Source organism: Lissotriton vulgaris, chromosome 11 (assembly GCF_964263255.1).
Source record: "Lissotriton vulgaris chromosome 11, aLisVul1.2, whole genome shotgun sequence".
NCBI classification, from domain to species: domain Eukaryota; kingdom Metazoa; phylum Chordata; class Amphibia; order Caudata; family Salamandridae; genus Lissotriton; species Lissotriton vulgaris.
Window position 1 is genome coordinate 24051810 of NC_141699.1, and position 24890 is coordinate 24076699.

The following is a 24890-nucleotide window of genomic DNA, read 5'->3' on the forward strand; positions in this document are numbered from 1 at the left end:
AATGAGCTCAACAACATTTGTTTATTAATTCGATATACATTAAAAATAAATAATACTTGCTGGCCAAGCCATTCATATAGCTTTGGGGGCCTGGAATAGTATGAAATATCACATTTGTATGTGCATGATGGTTAGTAGTTTTTTTGGTACTGCTACTGACAACACTGGTAGGGCAATGGGACTTATTTATTTACAAATGGAACACTGATAACATTTAATATCCACAGACCATGCCGGCAGCAACTAGAAAAGTGTGTTCACGTACCCCTCAAAGACCATCAGGAAAATGCGTCAAACAGTTCTGAACTACCACAATTTGCTAATGTGGCCCACTTTTTATTAGTACACAAGCACTTTTTTTTTTTAATAGTGGACATCCTTATTCCTTGCTACTTTAACGACTATCCTTAAAGAGCATCTCAAAGGTTAGTCAGGCACTCAGTACCTGTACTTCTTGAAGCTGGCACTTTGGGATTTGAAGTACCTGCACTTACAGCTTTCCATTTTATGCACTGTTTGAACAAATCACAGCAAAAGTGTCCACCAGGTATCTGCGACCCAAAATAAATACACATCCTAGACTCACAAAATGCTGTGAGATGATACATACAGCTGTTAGCACTACATGAAAAAAAACACTTCCTCGCTGTAGAATGGAGTCTGAGGAAGAGGTCTTTCAGGAAGGAGCTTTAGCCAGATCCGAACCCATAATCACGCAAGAAGAGGGTCTTCAGGACGGACCTTTAGCCAGATCCGAACCCATAATCCGCGAGAAGAGGGTCTTCAGGACGGACCTTTAGCCAGATCCGAGCCCACTATCATGTGCGATATAGCCAGACTCAAGCCATAATCATACGAGAAGAGGTCCTTCAGGACAGACCTTTAGCCAGATCCAAGCCCATAATCATGCTCGAACAGGTCCTTCGGGAGAGACCAATAGCCAGATCCGAGCACATAGACACCAAAGAAGAGGTTCCTCAGAATAGGCCTTTAGCCAGATGTGAACCCATAATCACGCGAGAAGAGGCCTTTCAGGAATGAGTACTAGCAAGATTCGAACTCATAATCACGCGAGCCCCTGTTTCTATCACCATTTGCCCCCAGGACCTCACACCCAGCATGTGCGCCGCTATCGTAAGCTAACAGCCCTAGACTGCAAATGTGCTCTGGGAGGCGGAGCCGACTAGACACTGTTCTGTGCTTGTACCAGCAGTGTGCAGATTAACATTCTTTTTCTATCTAACCATTATTTCCAGGTGCAGGGGATACACCTCTCTCCAGTTGTTTTGTGTTATGTATTGGTGCTGTGATATTGGTACTATGGGTTTCCAGAATTCTGCTTTCTGCTCCCCTACTGTACTAGCGTTGCCTGGACCCACTACAACCGCTTGCCGGCTCCAGAAACTCTCAAATCCTACTTCCAGCATACTCGACCAAACTCATCCACAGGTGAAGTGGGGCGACCCCAAACAAACTCCCAAGAAGGCATCTGGACTAGACCCCTTCTCTACGCGGTGAGTTCTGCTGGTCTGGTCCTCACTCTTTCAGTCACACACCCCCACCCCCAGGAACTTGTCTTGCTGCCCCTGATTTCACTGCCAGTGCCAACATCCCACTACATGTTTAAATAGATCGGGGAGATCACAAAACCAACCAGTGACTCTGGAAGGCCTAAGTGTTGAGGTTCAATACAGGAAACAATGCCTGAGAATGTGGTGCCCCTGGGGTGGCAGTGTGGATGAAACCTGATTTGTGATTGGCTCGCTGCTGTTCCTTAATCCATCCCAGCAGGGTGGCTCTCATGGGCGCAGGATGGGCACTAACACTGTGCCCTGAGTTGTGAGAGGCCTACTGCACCCCTACGATGGTTGTGTTTGCCACCTAATTTGGGGAACCGGTGCATATACTTTGCCTGCATTAGGGCGGAGGGTATCATTGCCATGACACTGCTTCTCCCCTCTTCCCCCACAATTCAGATGAACCTGCTCCCCTTGAAAACTCTCACTTTCCCCGGAGACCAGCCTACTTTAGCTAATTGTGGGGAGAGCCCTGACTTTATTTTACACGCCCCCTGACCTTAGTATGAACCCCTCCTCAGGAAGCTTCAGGTGCCGGAGTGATCCCCCCACCCCCCAACACAAGGTATCAGGTCTGCCCCACTCCTGGTACTCACTGTCCCTGAATCGAAGCGGAAGCTGATGAGGAGCAGGATCTGCGCCACGAGGATGGCGAACGACAGGTTGGCGTGGATGTGGTACCGCTGGTTCCTCATCGTGCTGACAGAGCTGGAAAGAGAGAAGACGAGCATTAGTAAAGAAGGCCTGCTACAGGAAGTATCAAGTCTGCAACAAAAAATAACAGACCTATCACAGGAAGTACCATACCCACAACAGGAAGTGACACTCCCGCCACAGGAAGTGACATCCATCACGGGAAGTGTCACTCCCATCAAAGAAACGTCACAGTTACCCTATCACATGCTTCCCTAATGCAGTCACATCAACCACAGGAGGTGTTGCACTCTCTACAGAAGCTATCACAACTTCCATAAAAAGTGCCACATTCAGAATTAGTGCAGGGACACCACACCTGCTACAGGAAATGCCACACTCACCACAGGAAGTGATGTATCCAGGACAGAGTGTCAGAAATGCTATTAGTCTTTTCACATCTTCAACATGAAGTGCATTTTCTACTACAGCAGGCATCACACCTGCTTCAGCATAAGTCCGCCCTCCACAGGAAGTGACGTATCCTACACAGGAAGGGTGGTACCCTTCACAGGAAGTGTCCTGTCCACTATAGGAATTGTCACATTCATTACTGGCATTTCTCACGCCCTCAACACAAAGTGTCACATCCAATAAGATATGACATGGGAATGGTACAGCTACTACAAGAATCATCACAAGCACCACATAACGCGCAACAAGCCCAGCAAAAATAACACATGTCGCATTCACTACAGGAAGTATTACATCCGCAATGAGAAGTGCCATGTACACTACCTAAAGTGTTACACTCCCTACAAACTGTCTCACATCCGCTACATTCATTTTCAAAATGATGTCACGTACAGTATAGGAACAGTGACTTCTGCTACAGGAAGTGTCATGTTTACTACAGGAACTGCCACGCCCACTATAATAAATGTAATACCTTTTATATGAAGTGTCATGTTTTACAGGATGTATGACGTTACAACGCATACTTTTACCACGCATGCCTTTACAACGCGGTTTTTACATTGCAAACCTTTACAACGCATAGCGCTTTGGGGTGCTGGATAGTGAAAAGTTTAATTTACTATTCCAACTCCAGTCCCCGTGGACACTAGGGAAGGGGTTGGATAGTAAATTAAACGTATTCCCTATCCTAGAGCGCCCCCCAGCGCAATGCGTTGTAATGGTTTGCGTTGCAATGGTTGCGTTGTAATGGTAGTGCGTTGTAAAAGTTTTGTTGTAAAGGTTGTTCACCGTTTTACATATTATATGACTTTCCGTTATGACACTTATATACGGTGTCAAGCATCACTCCCGCCACAGAAAGTGACAAGTCCTCTACAATATTGACACAGCTCTTATAGGGCGCATCATATTCACCACAGGTAATATCACAGAGACATAGAGGGCCCAGTTACAAGTCTGGCGGTCTAAGGACTGCCAGACTCGCGGGCCGCGGCAGTGGCGGTCTTCCCACGGCCCTATATTGAGATGGGCAGTGGGACTGCCTCAGCTGCACTGCAGCCGCCAGTGAACCGCCGTTGCCTGGTGGTGTTGCAACGGTCAGGAGGCATCCGTATGCTTGGTGGGACCGCCGCCGGAGTGTCCTCTCTGACAGCTTTTACATGACAGTTCCTCCTCCATGTAAACCCTGGTGGAGAGGATTCAAAGGGGACCTGCAGAGCCCCCTGTGCATCTGCGCCCTGTAGATGCACACTGAGGGGCACAGGTTGTGTCCCCCCTGTGTGCATGCATACCAGTGCCTGCACAGCATGGACTAATCAGTCCACAATTGTTTTTGGCTTTCCCATTGCGGTACCTGTTTTTAAAGGCACTGCCGTGGGAACGCCTAAATAAAGCCCGTCAGACATGAGTTGCACTCGTAATCTGGTGGGCGGACCCGGGTCCACACTCCCGAGCTCGTAAACGGGCCCATTGTGACATGCTTCACACATCTTCTGCAAAACCTGTCACAATCCACAATACAATGTTGCATCAAGCATGCTCAGCCCGGTGTGGAGGAAACGCTAATGGTCAGTTCTTTGGAGAGCTGATTGCATGAGTGGTGTTCCCTCAGATCGGCCTCTTCCTGGAAGGAAACCACCTCGTTCAGATCATCAAACGTGGCTACCCCCTGAGAGAGTGCTAGCTTGAAAGTTCCTAGATCTGTGTCCTGGTGACAAGCTGCTCCTCGTTGTATTGTTCTGGCAGACCCAGCATGTTTTTGTGCAGGAGGCCATTGCCATAAGTCCCCCTTAATGTGCTCTGACTGATTTGGCATGTTACTCACCAACAGGGCACTAGACTCTGCTGGGTGATTAGAAGAAGGGGTGGGCTGAACATACGGCGTTTTACTCGGCGTAATTCCTCAGAGTTACAAAACAACTCTGCGAGATTCCGGTGAAATTCTGGTCCATCGTGCTGCCTGTGCTGATTTTTAGTGCTGGGAGCTTGTCCCGTGCTGTAAAATCACTGTCAACAGCACCACACGGTGCACCAGAAGGGGCTGCGTATTTCTGCCTCTTGAGTAGGTTTTCTGGTCGAGTGGCAGCTTTCGCAACATGAGCGGCAACTTTCCCAAAGAAAGCGGTAGCGACCTGCCGCGACCACCCGCGTTGAGAAATCTCAATAGGAGGCGGCCTAGCACTTGTTTTTTCTTGCTCGCACTCAACAACTTAATGTTGTCGAGCCGCATGTGAGAAAAACTCGGTTTAGTAGAGTTTTTGCAGAACTCTGTGCTCCGCTACAAAACTCTGCAAACTCCACTGGCGGAGCGGAGTTTACCGCCCACCCCTAATTAGGAGCCAGCCAAAGTGGTACTCCTTCTAACGTAGGTGGCAACTGCCCACAAGCCCAAGCCATGACATTAACAGTTGGTTGTGGCTGACTCTAGAGTGGGGCAGACCTTTTTACCTCCAACCCAGTGAGGAAACTGTCTATTGGCTCTCTATGGGAATAATGTGATTAGGTCCTGGTTAGGCCCCCAACATTTCCCTTAGTGATTGGATACATGTGCGGTGGGTGCCTATTTTGGGGTTCCTTCTGGATGCATGCAGCCCCAGAGGTTGTAAGATGCTGCCTTTCTTCACCTGCATGTTTCTTGCATTGCTCCTAAGATTTCCTTAATAATTCTTTGCGTTCTTCAAATACACCGTCAGGTTTGTATCACCTTCTTGGAGGAAGAAAAGACTGGTTGTTGCACAGGGGCTGGACCCAAACCATGTCCAGCAGTTGCGCCTATGAACTGGACAGAGCAACATCTGACAAGAGAAAAGGCCAAATAACAAGGGAATAACTGCACAGCTTACAGTGAAGAACAGCTGCTTACGCCACCCCTGCTTTCTGTGATACTATAGTGAGTTTTACTGGACAACCAGAATGAAAGCGTAGCTTGAAACTGGTAGTCATGGATTTGCAACACGGAAAAGAAAATGCAATCAAAGTTCACTGGCTCCTCTCAAGGGTTTGGACTAACTGCTTGAGCACTGGATGCTATGAGACCCATGCGTCTTACCCAGGGTTTCCCTTTGACCTCAAAGAACCCTGTACACCTGTGCAGAGGAAGACAAGGAGCAGAAGCAAAAGTCTTGCCACTGTGTGAGGACCTCTCCTGTGACTGATGGTCACATGTGGCCATTCGCCACTTGTGCCGCTGTCTCCGAAGATGTGCTGCACCTTGCATTGTCACTTCTGCTGTGCCAGATAACTGAGCATGTCCTTGTCTTACTACTTCTGCTGTGCCAGATAACTGAGCATGCCTTGTCTTACCACTTCTGCTGTGCCAGATAACTGAGCATGCCATGTCTTACCACTTCTACTGTGCCAGATAACTGAGCATGTCCTTGTCTTACTACTTCTGCTGTGCCAGATATCTGAGCGTGCCATGTCTTACCACTTCTGCTGTGCCAGATAACTGAGCATGCCATGTCTTACCACTTCTGCTGTGCCAGATAACTGAGCATGCCGTGTCTTACCACTTCTGCTGAGCCAGATAACTGAGCATGCCGTGTCTTACCACTTCTGCTGTGCCAGATAACTGAGCATGTCCTTGTCTTACCACTTCTGCTGAGCTAGATAACTGAGCATGCCGTGTCTTACCACTTCTGCTGAGCCAGATAACTGAGCATGTCCTTGTCTTACCACTTCTGCTGAGCTAGATAACTGAGCATGCATGTCTTACCACTTCTGCTGTGCCAGATAACTGAGCACCCCATGTCTTACCACTTCTGCTGTGCCAGATAACTGAGCATGTCCTTGTCTTACTACTTCTGCTGTGCCAGATAACTGCATTAAGACTGGCATTAATGTAAGGCCCCTCTCTTTCCCGCAATGATCAACTCGAAATCTAAAAGATAGGAACACTGAAAATTAAAACGATCCGGCACCCGCCTCCCGCATAAAATGCGCACTAATGAGGTATGTCTTGGCAGTAGGGGCTAATCAGTTTTGTATTATTGGGACAGCGAAGCAGCATCTCAAACAGATACATTTTTTTATCTGTTTACAGGGAACAGCTTGAATTTTGCATGGCCACCCTTCATCAATAAGGTAAACTTACGGCAAGAGTGTATGAGTCTGGTAGAGGAGAGGTCCTTAGAGGCAGTTTCCTTACTGATACCAACTTTTTAATTGTTATTTCACAGTGACAGCGACCCCCCAGTCCGTGTCCTGAGGAGAACCCGCAGAATCAAATTGGGTTCGAAACGCGTTGACCTTCCCTCCAAGATACAAAATAGACGGGGCTTGATAGGAATTAACTAATACACTTGCAATCATTCAGCCTTGTATGTGTCATTCCTAGCCATAGCACCCTATTATGAACTTCATTCTGTATCTTGTGTCGGTGTTGACAAGTAGGCGAATATAACCATCAGTTAGTCCACTTGTTTATTATCATCCAGGACTGGTGCCTCAAAATTAATCAGATTGAGGCATTGTATAGTTGTCTACATGATTCTCTACATGACAATTCTTTTGTTTAATTACTTTGTTTGACATGTTTATATCAGTGTATTGAATGTATTTATGCATTTGTTTAAATAGTTTGTGGTTTTTTGATGTCATAAAATTTCTTTCAAAATTTTTTTTTATAAAATAAGAATTGACTCAACACAAATGGTTGTCCAACCTAGTAATTGATTTGACTAGGCTGTGCATTTTTCTGATAATCCAACCTGCTCTGCCACTTGTTTTTGTTTACTCTATAGTAGCGGTCCAGGTCGGTCAGTGACAGGACCCAAGACTTTCTTTGTTTCCCCTAGTGCCAGATAACTGAGCATGCCATGTCTTGCCACTTCTGCTGTGCCAGATAACTGAACATGCCATGTCTTGCCACTTCTGCTGTGCCAGATAACTGAGCATGTCCTTGTCTTACTACTTCTGCTGTGCCAGATAACTGAGCATGCCATGTCTTACCACTTCTGCTGTGCCAGATAACTGAGCGTGCCATGTCTTACAACTTCTGCTGTGCCAGATAACTGAGCGTGCCATGTCTTACCACTTCTGCTGTGCCAGATAACCGAGCGTGCCATGTCTTACCACTTCTGCTGTGCCAGATAACTGAGCGTGCCATGTCTTACCACTTCTGCTGTGCCAGATAACTGAGCGTGCCATGTCTTACCACTTCTGCTGTGCCAGATAACTGAGCGTGCCATGTCTTACCACTTCTGCTGTGCCAGATAACTGAGCGTGCCATGTCTTACCACTTCTGCTGTGCGAGAATATGTTTTTCCTTATAGCCCTTTAAAAGAGTGGCTCTGCCCCTGATCCCCTCGAGGGTCGATTACTGTAATGCCCTTTACTTAAACATCAATAAATTCTCTGTAAAAAACTTCAAAGCATCCAGAATGCAGCAGCGAGGCTCATCTCAGGGATTCCTATGCATCAGTCAGTTTCAGCCGAGCTTGTAAGCTTCACTGGCTCCCTGGTAGCAAATCATGTTCACAGCCCTTTGTGTTGCACATAAAGCCCTGCACAGATAGGGACCTCAGGCTATTAGATTTAAGTTTCTCTGGTGCTTTCCGAATAGGCCGTTTTATTCTGTGAAACATAATCTGGTGGTGATTCACAAATGTATTTCAGAAGGCGAAGTAGGGAGACAGATCCTTTCCAGTGGCCACAGCTGAGCTGTGGAACACTCTATCTTGCTATTTAATGTGCCTTGAACATCACATGGCCTTTAGAGAGGCTCTTAAAACCTGGCTTATTGCCTCACAGTGATTTATGGTTTTCCAAGTCCTATAAGGTGATTGTCAGGTTCCTAGCTCAGATGGCCATAGCGCCTTGACAACATTTGGTATATGTGCGCTTTACAAATTAGTTTTCATTTCATGCACTCCACCCTCCATTGCCAAACTTCTTCTTCTGCTGTATCCTATAGAGAGATGTGGTGCAGCGGCCAGGGCAGCTGACTTCGGAGCACAGGGTTCACAGTTCGATCCCTGGCTTCGGCGGCAGCTCAGCACCATGTGACTCTGGGTAATAACTCACTTAATTTCCACGAAGGCCCCCAGCGCCTTGAGACCCTTAATGGTGAGTAGTAGGCGTTTTACAAATACAGATTTATTTATTATTATATCCCTGTACGCTGCTCCCAGAGTCGCCACTCATTCGTCTGCCAGAAATGCGAACCCATCCGCCATATGCTGGTTGCCACCCTTCTGCGAAAGATGCCCCCTGCAAGTGCTACTGAGGAATTCTTCCCTCGTTTCTCCTGAGCAGTTGGCTCCATCATGCAGCTCCTGTACCCACACAGTGGTGGCGCCCTATTCCACGCATCTGGGTTAAATGCTGGCCTATGCCTCACTACGTGAACAGTGACCCAACAACTGTGCAATGGGCACAATGCAGCACGGCCCCCCTTGAGAATTTCCCATGCAGTCCTACGAACCGACACGTCAAGAGACTAAACCAGGTGAAGAATTGTGCCACAGATAATGCGTAGAGGCAGATGCTGTCCTTTGCTATGTACTGGGGTGTAGACCTAATCTTGAACCACTTGGTCAATGTGAGTAAAATGAGATAAATCTAATTACAGGGGTTCAATGTCATGATCTTCAGTGCAAAAAAACAGATGTGGAAAAAACACATGGCCAAAATATCCACACAAAAAGACGATGAATGGAATGCTGAACATTGTCGAACATTCACCCCCAGTCACAGATCTGGGCCTAACTGCCACTGGATTCAAGCTAGCCCGGCTGATGAGGGGTGGAACCCTGAAACCGGTCCCTGGAGGCTTCCTGTCTAGAGAGGACCTGACCTAGCAGTTCGGGCTGGACTGTTCCCATAAGGAGCAGGTTCAAGACTGATTTGCATATGGCCATGTCTGGACTGGGGTGGCGAAGTGAGCAAAAGAATGATGGATTTAACCCAGATCTCTTGACTGGGGTGAATGTTCAGCATTCCGGCCATCATCTTTTTGTGTAGCAAAATATCAACACCCAGATGCATTAGGTGAGTGTATAACGATGAGTATTTATTTACTATTCCGAACTCCACAACTATGCACCTTTACGATTTATATAGATAAGAAGTTTAAAACCAGCAATGCTGTACTTACCAATATAAACTTATCTTTGCAATACTCTGAAAGTCCATATTCTGAACCACATATTTATGCTTGTTAATATTTAAAACTCTATATTCTGGTGCTATTCTTGTTACATAAATACATTCAGAAAGGAAAGGAAGGGTCATGCAATGTATTAAAATGATTAAACATAGGCCCTTAAAAGTAACAAAAAGTATTTTATCTTTTTACTAGAGAGTCACTCTGCCTGGACTTTATATGTGTCGTGTCTGATACCTGCTCGAGTGGAAGTAGTTATTTTATACTTCGACTTCAAGAGTAAGCACTGACTCTTCAAAGTTGCTACCCACTGAAAGCCAACCCTATAGAGGAGGTACTTGGCAGTCCAGGGAGCTCATACAAATAACTGTGCCTGTGTTTTCAAGGACCTCAGCAACATTTATCACAAGGATTGGGTAAATGCCTTCAGCAACACTGGACCCAGAGAACTGGAAAGACAGAGACACCTAATCCACTCTGATATCCAACTGGGATGACTTAAAGACAATCTTGGCTATAAATAGAGTCAACAGACTTCCACCACTGGGCCTGTCCTCTGTGTTTGACATGGTCCACCACCACCCTCTCCTGCAGAGTCTAGAGGAACTTAGAACCAAAGAACCATCCCTGACCGGTCTCTTCCTACCTGCTGAAATATCCAGACTCATCTCACTCCCATGGTTCCCATCTCCCCCTTTCAACGCCAACTCTGGCCGACCTCGTGGCTGCTCCTTTCACTGCCCCTCTACATCACCCACCCTACTGGGTACCATTAGATCCTTCAACCTAACATTCTGCAACCACACTCACAAGACTTACATCATCTTAAAGGTGGAAGACCCAAGGCACCAAGACAGTTCAGGGTGAGGCCGCTGTCAAGATCAAACTTGTGGAGTATTGAAGAACAACCCCCCTACCAACGCCTGACTCCATAAACTACTCAAGAGATCCCCAGAGACATCCAGGGAAGGGAAGAGGCTGGTGATGGCCACAGACTGCCGCTTATCCGCGGCCCAACGGGTGAATTAAGGCACTGGCATGCAAACTCCTTGGTTGGTCCATCTCCACTCAGAATTCCTTCAGAAGATCAGAGCTACTAACACCCTTGTCATGTCTCTCCCTGAACAGTCAAATTGACTTGACCTTTCCCTACTTTTACTGCTCCAAGATAACAGGAAGAGAACTACTACACTTTTTTTTATAGAGTTGTATATAGCGCGAGCCAGATCTGAAGCTATTGGGTATCAGAGCGCTTTACATAGCACCAGTTTTGTTACAGAAGGACACATTCATTTTTGTTAGACACGGGGAGATTAAGTGATTTGTCCAGAATCCCAGGATGTTGAGCGACGTTTCCGAGACTCGAACCCGGTTCCCCGCTTCGACATCGACCGTTCTAGCCATAAGGCTACATCCTCTCTCTTTTAATAATAAAACCACATCTAGCTGCTTTACAAGCACATGGCTCACTCCGTCACCTAAGGAGTCCTCTAGGGCGAGGGCCCATATTTCACTCAAGTAAACCTACAGAGATGTTCACAGAAGACACCCTGCTGCTCTGAAGTGGCAGCTCCGCGGACCATCTTTCCATACAAGAATAAATGGGGAATCACCGTCTATGAACAGCCAGAAAAGCTTCCAAATTAACTCACAGTGAAAACAAGAACTTTCCAAGATGACACCAAACTGAGGAAGGAGGTCATGGATCAATGTTGGGCAGTAATGTGGGTAGACTCAACCCCCTTATTAGGCGGGACCATTGCCTGCTGAGTTTGAACCTGTCCGGACCATTTATGCTTAACGGTCCTCTGGGCAAGGAGATGGACATGAGAATCAGTGCGTGATCGGTCCAACATTGATCCATGACCTCATTAACTACAACCAGCTCTTTGTCAGCAAATACCAAATCCAAAGTGTGCCCCTTAGCGTGAGTAGGTGACAGCACAAGCTGCTCTAGTTGTACATTGCTACACGCTTGGCAAAGTTCTCTATTAGCCAGATCTTGAGGGCCGGTGGGCCATAAATTAAAATCGCCCAACACTATGAATCTAGCATGGGAGTTTGATAGGTCATAGATCAAGTCGACCAATTGCTGGGAGGCCGAGGCAGTCAGGGAAGGCGGTCTATGGCAAAGAAGACCTGCTATCAAAGTACCACCCTGGGCCGTTAAAGAGAAGCCCAAAAGCTCAAACCCAAACACTTCTTTTACTGCGAGCTGCGAGAGGGAGAGCGAGTCTATGTAGATAAATCCCACTCCACCACCCCTCCCAGAAGCTCGGGGAGTGTGCCTTATGAGGTAACCCGGTGGGCAAGCCCAGCCGAGCTCCACCCCACTGTCCACTTTAGTCCAGGTCTCGGTTAGAAATAATATATCCAAATTAGAGGATTCGATTAAAAAGGCAATCTCAGCGTGATGCTTAACGAGTGAACGAACATTAAGCAAACCACAGGAGAGAGCACCGTGAGAAGATAAAAGCATAGTACGCTGCTTACCTAGATCAGTGTGACAGTTCAAAGCACACAATTCCTCCCGAGAGTATACCAAATGAGGAGAGGCCACCACGGTCGCACCGGGAGCAACCGGGACGCGAACGGGCGCAAACGGGCTTACCTCCAATTCCAATGAACTACCACAGTGCAGACACTATAAGACAATCTCAGCAGAACCCCGGTGTGATATCTGTTGGACACACTTCAGTATTAAACATGGTGCCCAGAGACCCACAACCAAGCACACTGGTGGAGTACCATGATACTCATACACAAATGTGCTTCACCGCCTTGCCAGGGATATAAAAAGCTATGTAAATGCATCTACAATATAATATTTGTGTAAGAAAGCATCACAATTATAGCCTTGTCGCTTCCAATACAACCCTGTCTTGACACACTGTGAAGAAAGTTGGGCTGCGGAGAAGGCGGACCCATGTTGCGTATCAGTGTGTGCAGACGTCACTCTGCCCTCCGGGAGGCTCTGACGTCAATGGACATGACACACCTTCAGGTCTCTGCAGTCCTTGTGTGAGATGCCTTCAATGTTCGAATGAAGAACCACAGCTGTCTGTGTTTACTGAAGGTAATAGCACTCACAACGTGTTGCACCTGATACTAGAAGTGTGACTTCCACTAGCGAACCCGTGCACACACTATAAGGAAAGTTACACCTGATACTGGAGCCATCACACCTGCTACACAAAGCATTCTACCAGCTCATTCAAATCTCACACTCATCACACGGTGTGTCACATTGAAAATGTAAGATGTGTCAGGAAATGTAACATATTACCACCATGGAGGGCTCTCATTGAGACATTAACCTCATGTAATACCTGAGAGGGTGTAAACCTATCATAAGGAATGGTCTCTTATTTTCTTATTACAAGTAAATGTAATGTAATTGTATTTATATAGTGCTTACTACCCCTGATGAGGCATCGAGGAGCTTTTTGGCGAGTAGCACACTTCTCCTAAACCCAAAAAGTATTAGTGTTATAAGTATTACCTTTGGAGTATTGAAGAACAACCCCCCTACAACCGCCTGTCTCCTTAAACTACTCAAGAGATCGCCCGAGACATCCAGTGAAGGGAAGAGGCTGGTGATGGCCACAGACTGCCGCTTATCCGCGGCCCAACGGGTGAATTAAGGCACTGGCATGCAAACTCCTTGGTTGGTCCATCTCCACTGAGAATTCCTTCAGAAGATCAGAGCTACTAACACCCTTGTCATGTCTCTCCCTGACCAGTCAAATTGACTTGGCCTTTCCCTACTTTTACTGCTCCAAGACAACAGGAAGAGAACTACTACACTTTTTTTTATAGAGTTGTATATAGCGCGAGCTAGATCTGAAGATATTGGGTATCAGAGCGCTTTACATAGCACCAGTTTTGTTACAGAAGGACACATTTATTTTTGTTAGGCACAGGGTGATTATGTGATTTGTCCAGAATCACAGGATATTGAGCGACGTTTCCAAGAATCGAACCCGGTTCCCCGCTTCGACATCGACCGCTCTAGCCATAAGGCAACATCCTCTCTCTTTTAATAATAAAACCGCATCTAGCTGCTTTACAAGCACATGGCTCACTCCGTCACCTAAGGAGTCATCTAGGGCGAGGGCCCATATTTCACTCAAGTAAACCTACAGAGATATTCACAGAAGACAACCTGCTGCTCTGAAGGCCAGCTCCGCCGACCATCTTTCCATACAAGAATAAATGGGGAACCACCGTCTATGAACAGCCAGAAAAGCTTTCAAATTAACTCACAGTGAAAACAAGAACCTTCCAAGATGACACCAAACTGAGGAAGGAGGTGAAGATTTGGGTCTTCCCAAGCTCAGAGCTCAAGGTGTTACGTACCCTTCCTCCCCCACACCTGGGATAGAGAAATAAATACCCCACACATGGCTGGCACAAACACATCTCTCTCTCGCTCTCTCCTTCTCTCCCCTCCATGCGGAGGCACAGCTACAGGTTCACAGAGAGATTACAGGAGCCGCTTCTGAAGTACATACGCAACACTAAAGCACCACGCAAGCCGCGCTACAATAACACACCTTTCTCCATCCACAGCACCTCTAAAAGTCAAAGCATCCTATCTCTCAGGCCTTCAATTCCAATGAACTACCATAGTGCAGACACTATAAGACAATCTCAGCACAACCCCGGTGTGATATCTGTTGGACACGATTCAGTATTAAACATGGTGTCCAGAGACCCACAACCAAGCACACTGGTGGAGTACCAAGATACTCATACACAAATGTGTTTCACCACCTTGCCAGGGAAATGAAAAGCTATTTAAATGCATCTACAATATAATATTTGTGTAAGAAAGCATCACAACTATAGCATTGTCCATTGTCACTTCCAATACAACCCTGTCTTGACACACAGAGAAGAAAGTTGGGCTGCGTAGAAGGCGGACCCATGTTGGGGATCAGTGTATGCAGACGTCACTCCAGGAGGCTCTGGTGTCTATGGATGTGAGAAGTTGGCCTGATATATGATGCTCACTAGTTCTAGTGATCACCTTGTATCAGTCCAAACAACCCTTATGGTGATTGGTTGTAAGTCAACCTTATAGACCAGCTATCCTAATGGTAGCATGGACAAAGCAGTCTTAGGCTAAACTCTTTTGGCATGTGAAGCCAGCTGTTTTACCACATATAACCCCTTGAATACCAAGTGAAAGGACACCACACAGGTAGTTATGAAAATAAACAAGATATTTATTAACTAACATACACCTCTGAACTCTTTATGAGATCAGAAGGCTAAGCACATGACAAGACTCTTAAGAAAAATACGTTAAGTTGCACGAGTTACAATGTTGCCCTAGGGATGCAACAAACCATATACTAAACAAGTGGTATGAGGAAGTCGATAGAAGGAATGGAGCTGTCCAGAGGCTGTAGGATCGCTGGGACTACACTACCCTAACTTTAGGTAAGTAATAGGAGGCCCACGGAACGCGTGTGCAGACTGTGAACTCACACGCGAGATGCGTAACAACGTCTATGGACAGTACAGTTCAAGAAAAAGGTGAGTACGGACAATCCTGACTAGATAGGACTAAAACGACTGTGAATCTGGACACTAGGAGAGTCAATCTACCCTTGAGCACCAAAATGCTCTTGTTACCTCACCCACGGGCTGCGGGTGCATAGAAGCGAAGTCGTGTCGGGTTTCTGCGTTGAAGTCTATGGAGCCTGAAAGAAAAGATGCTGCAGGCGACCAGGAGGAAGATGTCCGGTGTGATCCAAGGGTGGATCAGTGAAGCTGAAGACCTGAAAGCAGAGGGGACAATGTTCAAAGTCACTAGCCAGTGACTGAAGTTGAACCAGGAAGGAACCAGAGGCTGTCGTCGCGATCAGGTGAAGAATGGACGCTTGACTCTGCAGCCACGTGGACCAGGTTTTGTCTTCCACAACCAGGATGGAGGCACGAGCTGTCCCAGGCAGGCTCTCACTGTCGGCGGTGTTGGATCCAGATTCGGCAACAACAGGCCTTGGCAAAGGCAACCCACGCGGTGAGTGGAATCGGCGTCTGGTGCGGAACAGGAGGGTCCGGGGTGCTTCTCTTTTGCAGGGAAGCAGGGGCCAGTTTGGAGCAACCAAACCAGCGGTGTGGATTTCAAGGTTCGTCGTCTGGGAGGCCACTAGCCAGCCGGCAAGTGACCAGACAACGCGTCGAGCAGCAATCAAGCAAAAGGGCCCCACGCAGATCTCGTGGATGCTGGAGGGCTGATCTTCTGTGCAGGAGCTGCTCTGGGCTGGGGCTTCTCAATCCCAAAAGCACTTTGTCAAGGATACCTCAGAAGTCGTGCTGGAGGGGAAGTGCAGTTTCTTCAAGATGGCCGGTCCCACGTGTCTCTTCGCACCCACGGATCTCAGCTGTGCTGCAGATGTAGGTAGAGGTCGGAGAGGTCTGGGAATCTGGGTCTCGTCGGGCTCTGAAGTCTGGATCCTCGAGGGAAGACGACAAAGTGAAGCTGCTGGATGCTTGATGGTGCCTGCTTGTGCAGGGTGGACACTCGTGCCCACAAGGGAGATTTCTTCAGTCTTCTGTGGAGCAGAACGTCGAAGTCCAGAGTTTCTTCTTGTTAAATCAATTCAGGAAAATCTAACTTGGAAAGGGACCAGCTCCTACCTTTATTCTGCTAAAGGGGGCTGCACTATCACTAGGTTCCTCCTATGGGTGGTACCAGGAAGGGGGGTGGTTACACCCCCTATCCTTTGTCCGTTTTCGCACCAGAGCTGGGGCTGGAGTGCCCCAGCAACTGATTTGAACCGGTGTATGCACAGAGGCACCTTGTGTGCCCCAGGCAGGTCTCATTCCTTTCAGGCCTGTCCTACCTAATACACAAAATCCTGTCTGGGGTGGTGCTAGCACCTCCCAAGGCAGGAAACCCTTTGTCCAAGCCTCCCTCGCTGGGAGGACTCCCAGCAGCAGGAGGTCAGACTTGTTTCTGTGGTGGCAGCATCCATTTTGTGATGCTGAGGCTCGAGTTAACTTTAACCGGGGGTTCACAGTTACATACATGTTGTGTCCCTCTAGAAGGGTGGAATGCTACCCCCGTCGCCAGAATTGGCGAGGGAGTAGTATTCCAATTCGTATGACACCTTACTCGACATGTTTTGATAATGCTATGCCAAAGTCAGCAATAACCGCGAGGATTATAATGCACTTAAGAGTATATGGTATAGCGTTATCATGGAAACAGCTAAAGGACTTGGGGCCCGATGTAGGTTGGTCGGTAACGGCCGAAAATCGGTATTTTCGGCCGTTACCGATCGGAAAATAGGTGATTGGCATGTAGGGGGCTTTATTTTACCGAATCGGTAATTTTACCGATTCGGTAATTTTACCGATTCGGTAAAATAAAAAATCAGTAAATTTACCGATTCTGAGCCACCCATATGTAGGTGGGACTCTTCAGAGTCCCAGGAGCCTTACCGAATCGGTATTTTACCATCAAATCCAATTTGATGGTAAAATACCGATTCCGGTGTGCATGCACATGTGTGCATGCACATCTATGCCATGTGACAGGCAGACCTGCCCTTAGGGCATGTATGCCTGCCACATGGCACCCGAGCCTGTTTTGGGGGTGCCAGAGGGTGTCAAAGTGACACCCCCTGCCCCCTTGTGAAAATCGGTATTTACCGATTCGGTAAATACCGAATCAGTAATGCCCATTCATTCCTATGGGCTTCAAAGCCCATAGGAATGAATGGGCATTACCGATTCGGTATTTACCGAATCGGTAAATACCGAAATCATCTGATTCGGTATTCCAGCACATCTGGAATACCTACATGTCGACCCCATAGATTTACCGATTTTTAATTACCAAATCGGTAAAATTCGGTAATTTAAAATCTGTAAATCTATTTTACCTACATCTAACCCTTGGTTCGGAAAGCTGCAGACAGGCTCAGCTCATGCCAGAGCACTATCTCACATAATCCCAAGCACTCTGCCTCCAGGATTGTTAAGGCCTGCCATAGGAGTGACTTATAGGAGTATATGTGTCCATTTTAGGTTTAGATATAGGTATACTATATCTAAAGCAAAGGGTGATTACACCACCTTGCCCCAGCTGATTGATCAGCCAGTTGTGTCAGATTTGGATGGCCAGCCAGGGGTGGCATAATACATGGTGCAGCCCCTGGTAGGCCTTGGGTTCATTTATGCCCTGGGTACCTATGGTACACTGTACAAGGACTTACAAGAGTGACCCAATACCAATTGGTAAATGCACCTAAAGTACATGGATGTCAATTTAGAGAGAGAACAGCTAGGCTGTGGGTCTGATTAGCAGGCCCACAGCCAGGGAAAGTCGTAAACCTGTGAAGCAAAAAGCAAAAATCTGGGGTGACCATAGGATTGCAGACCCTACTCTCCTACAATGGACATGACACACCTTCAGTGATCTGCAGTCCCTGTGTGAGATGCCTTCAATGTTCGAATAAAGAACCACAGCTGTCTGTGTTTACTGAAGGTAATACCACATACAATGTGTTGCACCTGATATTCAAAGTGTCCCTTCCACTAGCAAACACTTGCACACACTATAAGGAAAGTTACACCTGATACCGGAGCTATCACACCTGCTACACAAAGCATTCTATCAGATAATTCAAATCTCACACTCATCACACGGTGTGTCACACTGAAAATGTAAGTTGTGTCAGGAAATGTAACATATTATCACCATGGAGGGCTCTCATTGAGACATTAACCTCATGTAATACCTGAGAGGGTGTAAACCTATCATCAAGAATGGTCTCTTATTTTCTTATTACACGTAAGTGTAATGTAATTGTATTATATAGTGCTTACTATCCTTGATGAGGCATCGAGGAGCTTTTTGGCGAGGAGCACACTTCTCCTAACCCCAAAAAGGATTGGTGTTGAATTAATATAGGGAAATATTACATTAATTTGAGCTGTGGACATGTGAGTTTGTTAGTTGGATTGAAAAGGACAGTGGAGGGATGGAAGAGGGAAGGGTCCAGAAAGTGTTTATTGGGAGATCAACCAGGAGGAGGTTTGGAATGAGTAAAGGAGAGATGGAGGTGAAGAGTCCTTCGAAGTGGATTAGGGAGAAAGGTGAGGTATCGGATGAGTCTAAGAGGGATGCATGAGGGACGCGTTCAGAAAGGCTTGTCTGAATAGTTGATGCAAGAAGGGGTAGAGGAGGAAAGAGTCTAGAAAGGGTTTAAAGATGAAGGGCAGTGGTTTTCCAGCGCAGCATTGGGCCCATGACTGGAAAACAGAGTCAGCAGCACGCCCCATTACTTCAGATGCTGGTTTGAGTTTGCTGATGGAAATTGTTCAGACCACAATTAAATAAAGCAGCCAAAGGGCACCAGAGGACACGAAGGAAGCCGCAATGCCATGTTGTCGCTCATATGCATATGAAACATCAGGCTGCTCAACTGGAAAAGGAAACGTCACCAACAGGCACAGTCTTTTTCACAAAGAGGGCCCCCTCCAAATGTTGGCTGCAGGTGCCACGGTGCAGGAGAGCAGCTCTGTGCCTGTATAAAGTGTATCTGCTTATCTTCTTTAAGAAGCCATGGTGGAGGGTGCACAGGGGATGGACACCCACAGAGAAGCTTCTCGAAAGAATTCAGCAGGGTCTGAAAGGACATCAATGAAACCGCTGCACCAACGAGAAGTCAGCATGAAGGCATTAATGGGGAAAATGCTTACATTAATAATCACGCAGGACAGAGCTGGAGGTCAATGCATGGAAATGCAGGTTCACTCCATCACGATTCCGATGAAAACTCAGGAGCTTCAGATCTCTACTGGGCCCCAAGCAAGTCAGCAAGTGTATCCAGACCCCAAAAAGGACATGCTGTTCCATTGGCATGACAGCGGCCGGCACAGACAATGCTAATATAGCCACAGAAATAAAACCAGGGCTTAATTTGGGCAGGTGGTTTCCGGTGCGCAGCCCTGGCACTTAATCATCAACACCAGCGCTATAGTTTCATGAGCACCATTTAAGGAAACACTCATTTTTGGTAGGCTAGATTAAGTGAGTTGCCCTGAATCACATGATGTTGAGCCGATGCTAAGGCTTGAGCCAGGTTCCCCAGCTCCAAAGTCGGCAGCTCTGGCCATTAGGCACATCCTCCCTCTCCATCTCCTGGTGACGAGTTGGCTCTGTGCTGGGCAATGTTACAAGAGAAATGGGCTGGGGCAAGCTGCCCCCTGACACTTATGTTTTTTACAAATTAACCACTGAAATAAAACTCCCCAGTGGGCTGTTCAGGGCCTCACTTTGAATATACCAAGGGGCATATTAACAAGAACAGGCGATAAAATTATCGCTGCTTCAACGGCAGGAAACTGCAGATAAAGCGGCGATAATGGGCTTGATAATATGCCCTTGTGAATTCCCATAGAAGCCCAGGTTAACACCAGAACCTGGGCTTCTATAGGAATTCACAAGGACATATTATCAAGCCCATTATCCCCGCTTTATCGGCAGTTTCCTGGTGATAATTTTATCTCCTGTTCTTGATAATATGCGCCTAGTGAGTTCTGAAGTAAGACCCCCACCTGCAGTAAGTCACTTATAACAATTTATTACAAACGATTAGTAGCACAGTGCCCCTCTGGGCACCACTGACACACAGTTGGCGTGGTCTCATGAAGGTTCTCACAAACTAAAAAGTGGCTGACAGGCGGGCAGCCCTCTGCCCAGAGGGCCATTAGCTTTTCTGTTCCTGCTGAGAGCCTCAACCCTGTCTCAGCTCCAATTAAATTCCCGAACTAAAAAGTGGGAATGCGGCTCTTAATCGATTTCACTGGGTCGTGGTCGGGGGCCTGCGCTGAAAAACAGCAAAAAAACAGAGGCCAAGGGCTCTGCTGTCTCATAAAGCTTTTCGTTTCCTTAGGACTCCTTTTCCTCTGTTTTCACCCAGCATGATTGCTCGAAAATATTCTGTTTCTGCCAGGTGTGTGAATAAAGAAAAAGAATGGCTACACTTTGCCAGAAACCAAGGGCTTTCTGCGATTTATTCTGAAAAACAGCCCTCCAGAAACGTTTGGCGACAAACAGCAACAAATGCGCCTCGACTGTAACATGAGTTTAAAATATATCACTTTGGGGCAGATTTACAATTACTGGCGAATCCATGCATATCAGCAGGGATGCGCCAGTAATTGTGCGCCGCAGCTCCGCCACCCATGGTGCGCCGCATTTACAATGCGGTGCACCATGGGGCAAAAACGTCACAGATGCGTCACGCATCTGTGCCGTAAAGGCAACGCATTGCTAGAGTTGCCGCGCAAGCGCGACGCAGCTCCAGCAATGCTCTGGGGGGCCCTATCTGTCCAATGCTGCGTCAATCCTTACGCCTGCTTCAAGCAGGCGCAGGGTTTTGACGCAGCATTTGCCTAAAAGTGACTGAGTGAAATCTTGTAGGAAGAGTTCCTGCACCGGAACGCCCCCTCCTGCGCCGGAACGCCTCCTTATGGTGCAGGGCTTTACAACGTGACGCATCTCCCAGATGCGTCACGTTGTAAATACCCCACACCATGGCGCATCTTTTGCGCCACCGCTACGTCACAAAAGTGACAAAACGGCGGCATAAAAGAGGCGCAAGGGGCTTGTAAATCTGCCCCTTAATATTTTAAAATAACTTCTAAGCACTTTGTCCTGCACTTTCGATTAATGTACATGGAGGTTAGATATTTATATTTTTGATAAGCCTTTTATATACAGGATTTGAACAATCGTGCAATTAAATGCCCAGCTATTGCAATGAACATCTTGCTTATCGAGCCACGGTGTGATCTTGAAAACCTGCGTGACTTCCAATATATTTACCACGTACAATTGGGGCTCTTTTATCCAGTATATAAGTCCCTCTGTCAGACATGACTGCTATGTGTTACCCATTCCCCGAAGGAAAGGCTACGCCAGGTGGGCGATGAAGGACTTTATTTGTCAAGCTTCCCTCGTCCTTAAGGGGACTGAACTGTAATTACAGTTTTAAACCAAGTTTGTGTGTGTTATTAGCAGGTAATGCTGCAGAAAGCCGTGGTCAATCTCCTGCCCTCATACAATTTCAAAGCCGCCACCCTGGTGCCAGCCGCCCCTTCAGTAATAAACACCAGCAATGGACTTAAATGTCTCCGAGCAAAATGAGAGCTGCTGGAGCCCATGATTAAAAACTGGTGTCAGAAGTGGGATCCGGGAGCCGGGAGCCGCTCGGTGTACAGCAGTTTCAGTGAGTAGAGAACATAGACCAGTCAACAGTGCAACGCCACTGCCACCTGCTGGGCAGCAGCAGTGCAAATCCTCAACTTTGCAGTGTAGGGATCCTTACTAAGAGGTATTGCTATGTGCCTGAAAGTCAGATGATCTAACAAGTAAGGCTTAACCCGTTTGCTGCTTCAAACATTCCGTGCCGGTGCGGAGCATTCTATTAAGCGGGCGGGGCTGAGTTGTCTAACGGTCGTGCGCAGCACTACGGAGGTAGTGGCCACAATGGCCGTTGGCCGACAGAAGCAGCGAACGGGTTAAACAAGAAGGGGAAGCTTGGATGTGCATTATATTTAGGGGTGGGTGAAAATAAATTCTGCAGAGTTACATGGAAATTCCATGAGATTCCGCAGAGTGCCTTGAATGGGCAGAATTAGGCACGTTGCGCTGCTCGGGAGTGATTTTTAGCACCGAGAGTTCATTCTGTGCGGAGAAATCAGCGTGAAAGGCAACACGTGGCAAGCCAGAGGACGCGACTTCTCTGGATTATTTTGCTGCCGGTCGAGTAGATTCTCTATGTAAAGAGGTAGAGTTCTGACCGCGATTACTCACAACAGCCCGTGACCGCCTGTGTTGGGAAAATTACACTAGGAGATGCCAAATCTTGCTTGCATACACAAGCTTGCTGTTAGTGAGCCGCAAGTGAGAAAAATTTCACTATGCAGCAGTTGGCGGAATTTGGCCTAAACTCCATGTTACTTGTGTAAATCGAAGTGGCCAAAACTCTGCCAACTCTGCCGGATTTATCAACCACCTCTAATTATATTCAGCTTGTGGCTCTTTGCAAGGCATGATGAGTGACGTTCAGGTGAAAAAGATGGCTCCCTGCAGGTAGAAGCTGACGCGAGCCTCTTACAAGGAGCTCAATGATGTGTCGCAAGACATAATCTGAGGAAGGACAACCCTCAGCTGTCCCACCACTCCCTGTCAGACTCATAGATCGAGTTGTCGTTATGCATTTCATCTGCTCTGCACTCGTAACACATTGTGGTTTCTTGTTGCTGAGTCTGCGAACCCCTACTTCTCCAGTAACACATCATATTATCTGGTTCTACGTACATTAATCCCAACCCATTCATCCATAAGTAAAGCTCTGTTTCTCATTCCCCGTTCTACATTGGTAACCAATCAATCAACCATCTCATTGAGTGACATCGCACTACATGACATAAGGATGATGTCAGCAGCAAATAACAATGCCAGTATTTTGAGGCCACATATTTTGAAGTTGTCCATGTATAAATTGTTAAGACGGTGTTCACGGTTGTCAATACTGAGTTACGTGTAAAGGTAAGAGCCTATGTTTGTTTATTAGTTCAGGGAGCATTGCAAAATCATTCATCCCGTTCCCTCTAATAAAGGACCGTAGATTTAATGTCAGTGTGCATAGATGGACTGTATGATACTTGCAGTAGTTCAGTCCATCCACTGTGATCCTGCCCTACAGGCACAAGTAATGCTAAAAAAGAATGCTCATTGGTCAACCTTCAAACTATATGATCAGCATGGCATTCCCAAAATCTTACTATCTTGGAAACCAAAGAACCATTACAATGACCCTATGCCTACAAAAGGTTGGCCCACTCTCACCACATGGTCATCCCCTATTGGACTAAGATAATTAATGATTTGCTAGCCCAAGGGTCATTTCCGGACTGTCTAAAAACCCAGGTCATCCCTCTCTTAAAGAAACCTACTGAGAACCCATCGGACCCAAACAACTTTCAACCTGTAACAACCCTTCCCCTACTAGCCTAAGTACTAGAAAAATGTGTGCACAATCAACTAAATTAACACATCACAGAATTTGAACTACTAAATGACTGCCAAGCAGGGTTCAGATCAGATCACAGTACGGAAACAGAAATCCTACACATAGTAGATGATGCTCTGCTGACTCTCGGCCATAATGAAACCTGTCTCCTGATCCTTCTCGACCCATCGCCTGCATTTGACACAGTAAATCATCCCAAATTATTAGAATGCCTAGAGAATAGGATGGGCTTATCGAGAACAGTCCTGAAATGGTTTCATTCCTTCCTAAAGAACAGATCGCAAAGATTCCTTGTGAACAATAAGATATCCCCCCGTCTCCGATTCAAATTGGGGTCCCACAAGGATCAACTCTATCCCCTTCACTATTCAATCTGTACATCGAACCATTAACTGAAGTATTATAACGAGCTAACACTTCCTTTTGCATGTATGCAGAAGACACCCAGTTGTATATGAAGGTCTCATCTCCAGAAGACACCAACATAATGAACCAAGCACTACAGAGAACCGTTGAATGGCTAGGTGACGATTATCTTAAGCTCAGCTCACAAAAAACGAATTGCTTCTGATACCCCCTCCTAAACGTTCCGCCAGGATTGAGGAATGAACCAAGATGATCACTGCGCTAAACGGTACCCCGATTATGGTAGATTCAACTAAGTCTCTTGGAATCATGCTGGATAAAGAATTAAACATGCAAACCCACATCAACACAATGGCAAAATGGATTTGTTTCCATCTGAGTTACCGCAGAAAATTGAAGCCATTCTTTGATTCTGGTGATCTTAAAATGGCAGTCCAGGCGCTGGTCATATCAAGAATTGAGTATGGATGTGCAACTTTATCAGGACTTTCTAAGATCTCTACAGCTCCCCTAAAAGTTTGTCTGAATGCAGCAACTAGACTTATAACAGGATCAAAAACAATGAATAAATGAAAATCCCAGCATAGCCATAATTTCCTACAATATAATAAGGCCATATGTGGACTTCAAAACAATAAACGTAATCTACAGTCTGACTCATCGTGC

At 46.7% G+C, this 24890-nt stretch overlaps 1 protein-coding gene across 1 annotated transcript in view; it reads right to left on the reverse strand.

The window, feature by feature from the left end:
• ADGRD1 (adhesion G protein-coupled receptor D1) overlaps positions 1–24890 on the reverse strand; it is a 722099-nt gene that overhangs the window by 236124 nt on the left and 461085 nt on the right. The window contains exon 8 of the mRNA XM_086942663.1: positions 2174–2285. Coding sequence (XP_086798789.1) covers positions 2174–2285 — 112 coding nt within the window. The remainder of the gene's footprint in view (positions 1–2173; positions 2286–24890) is intronic.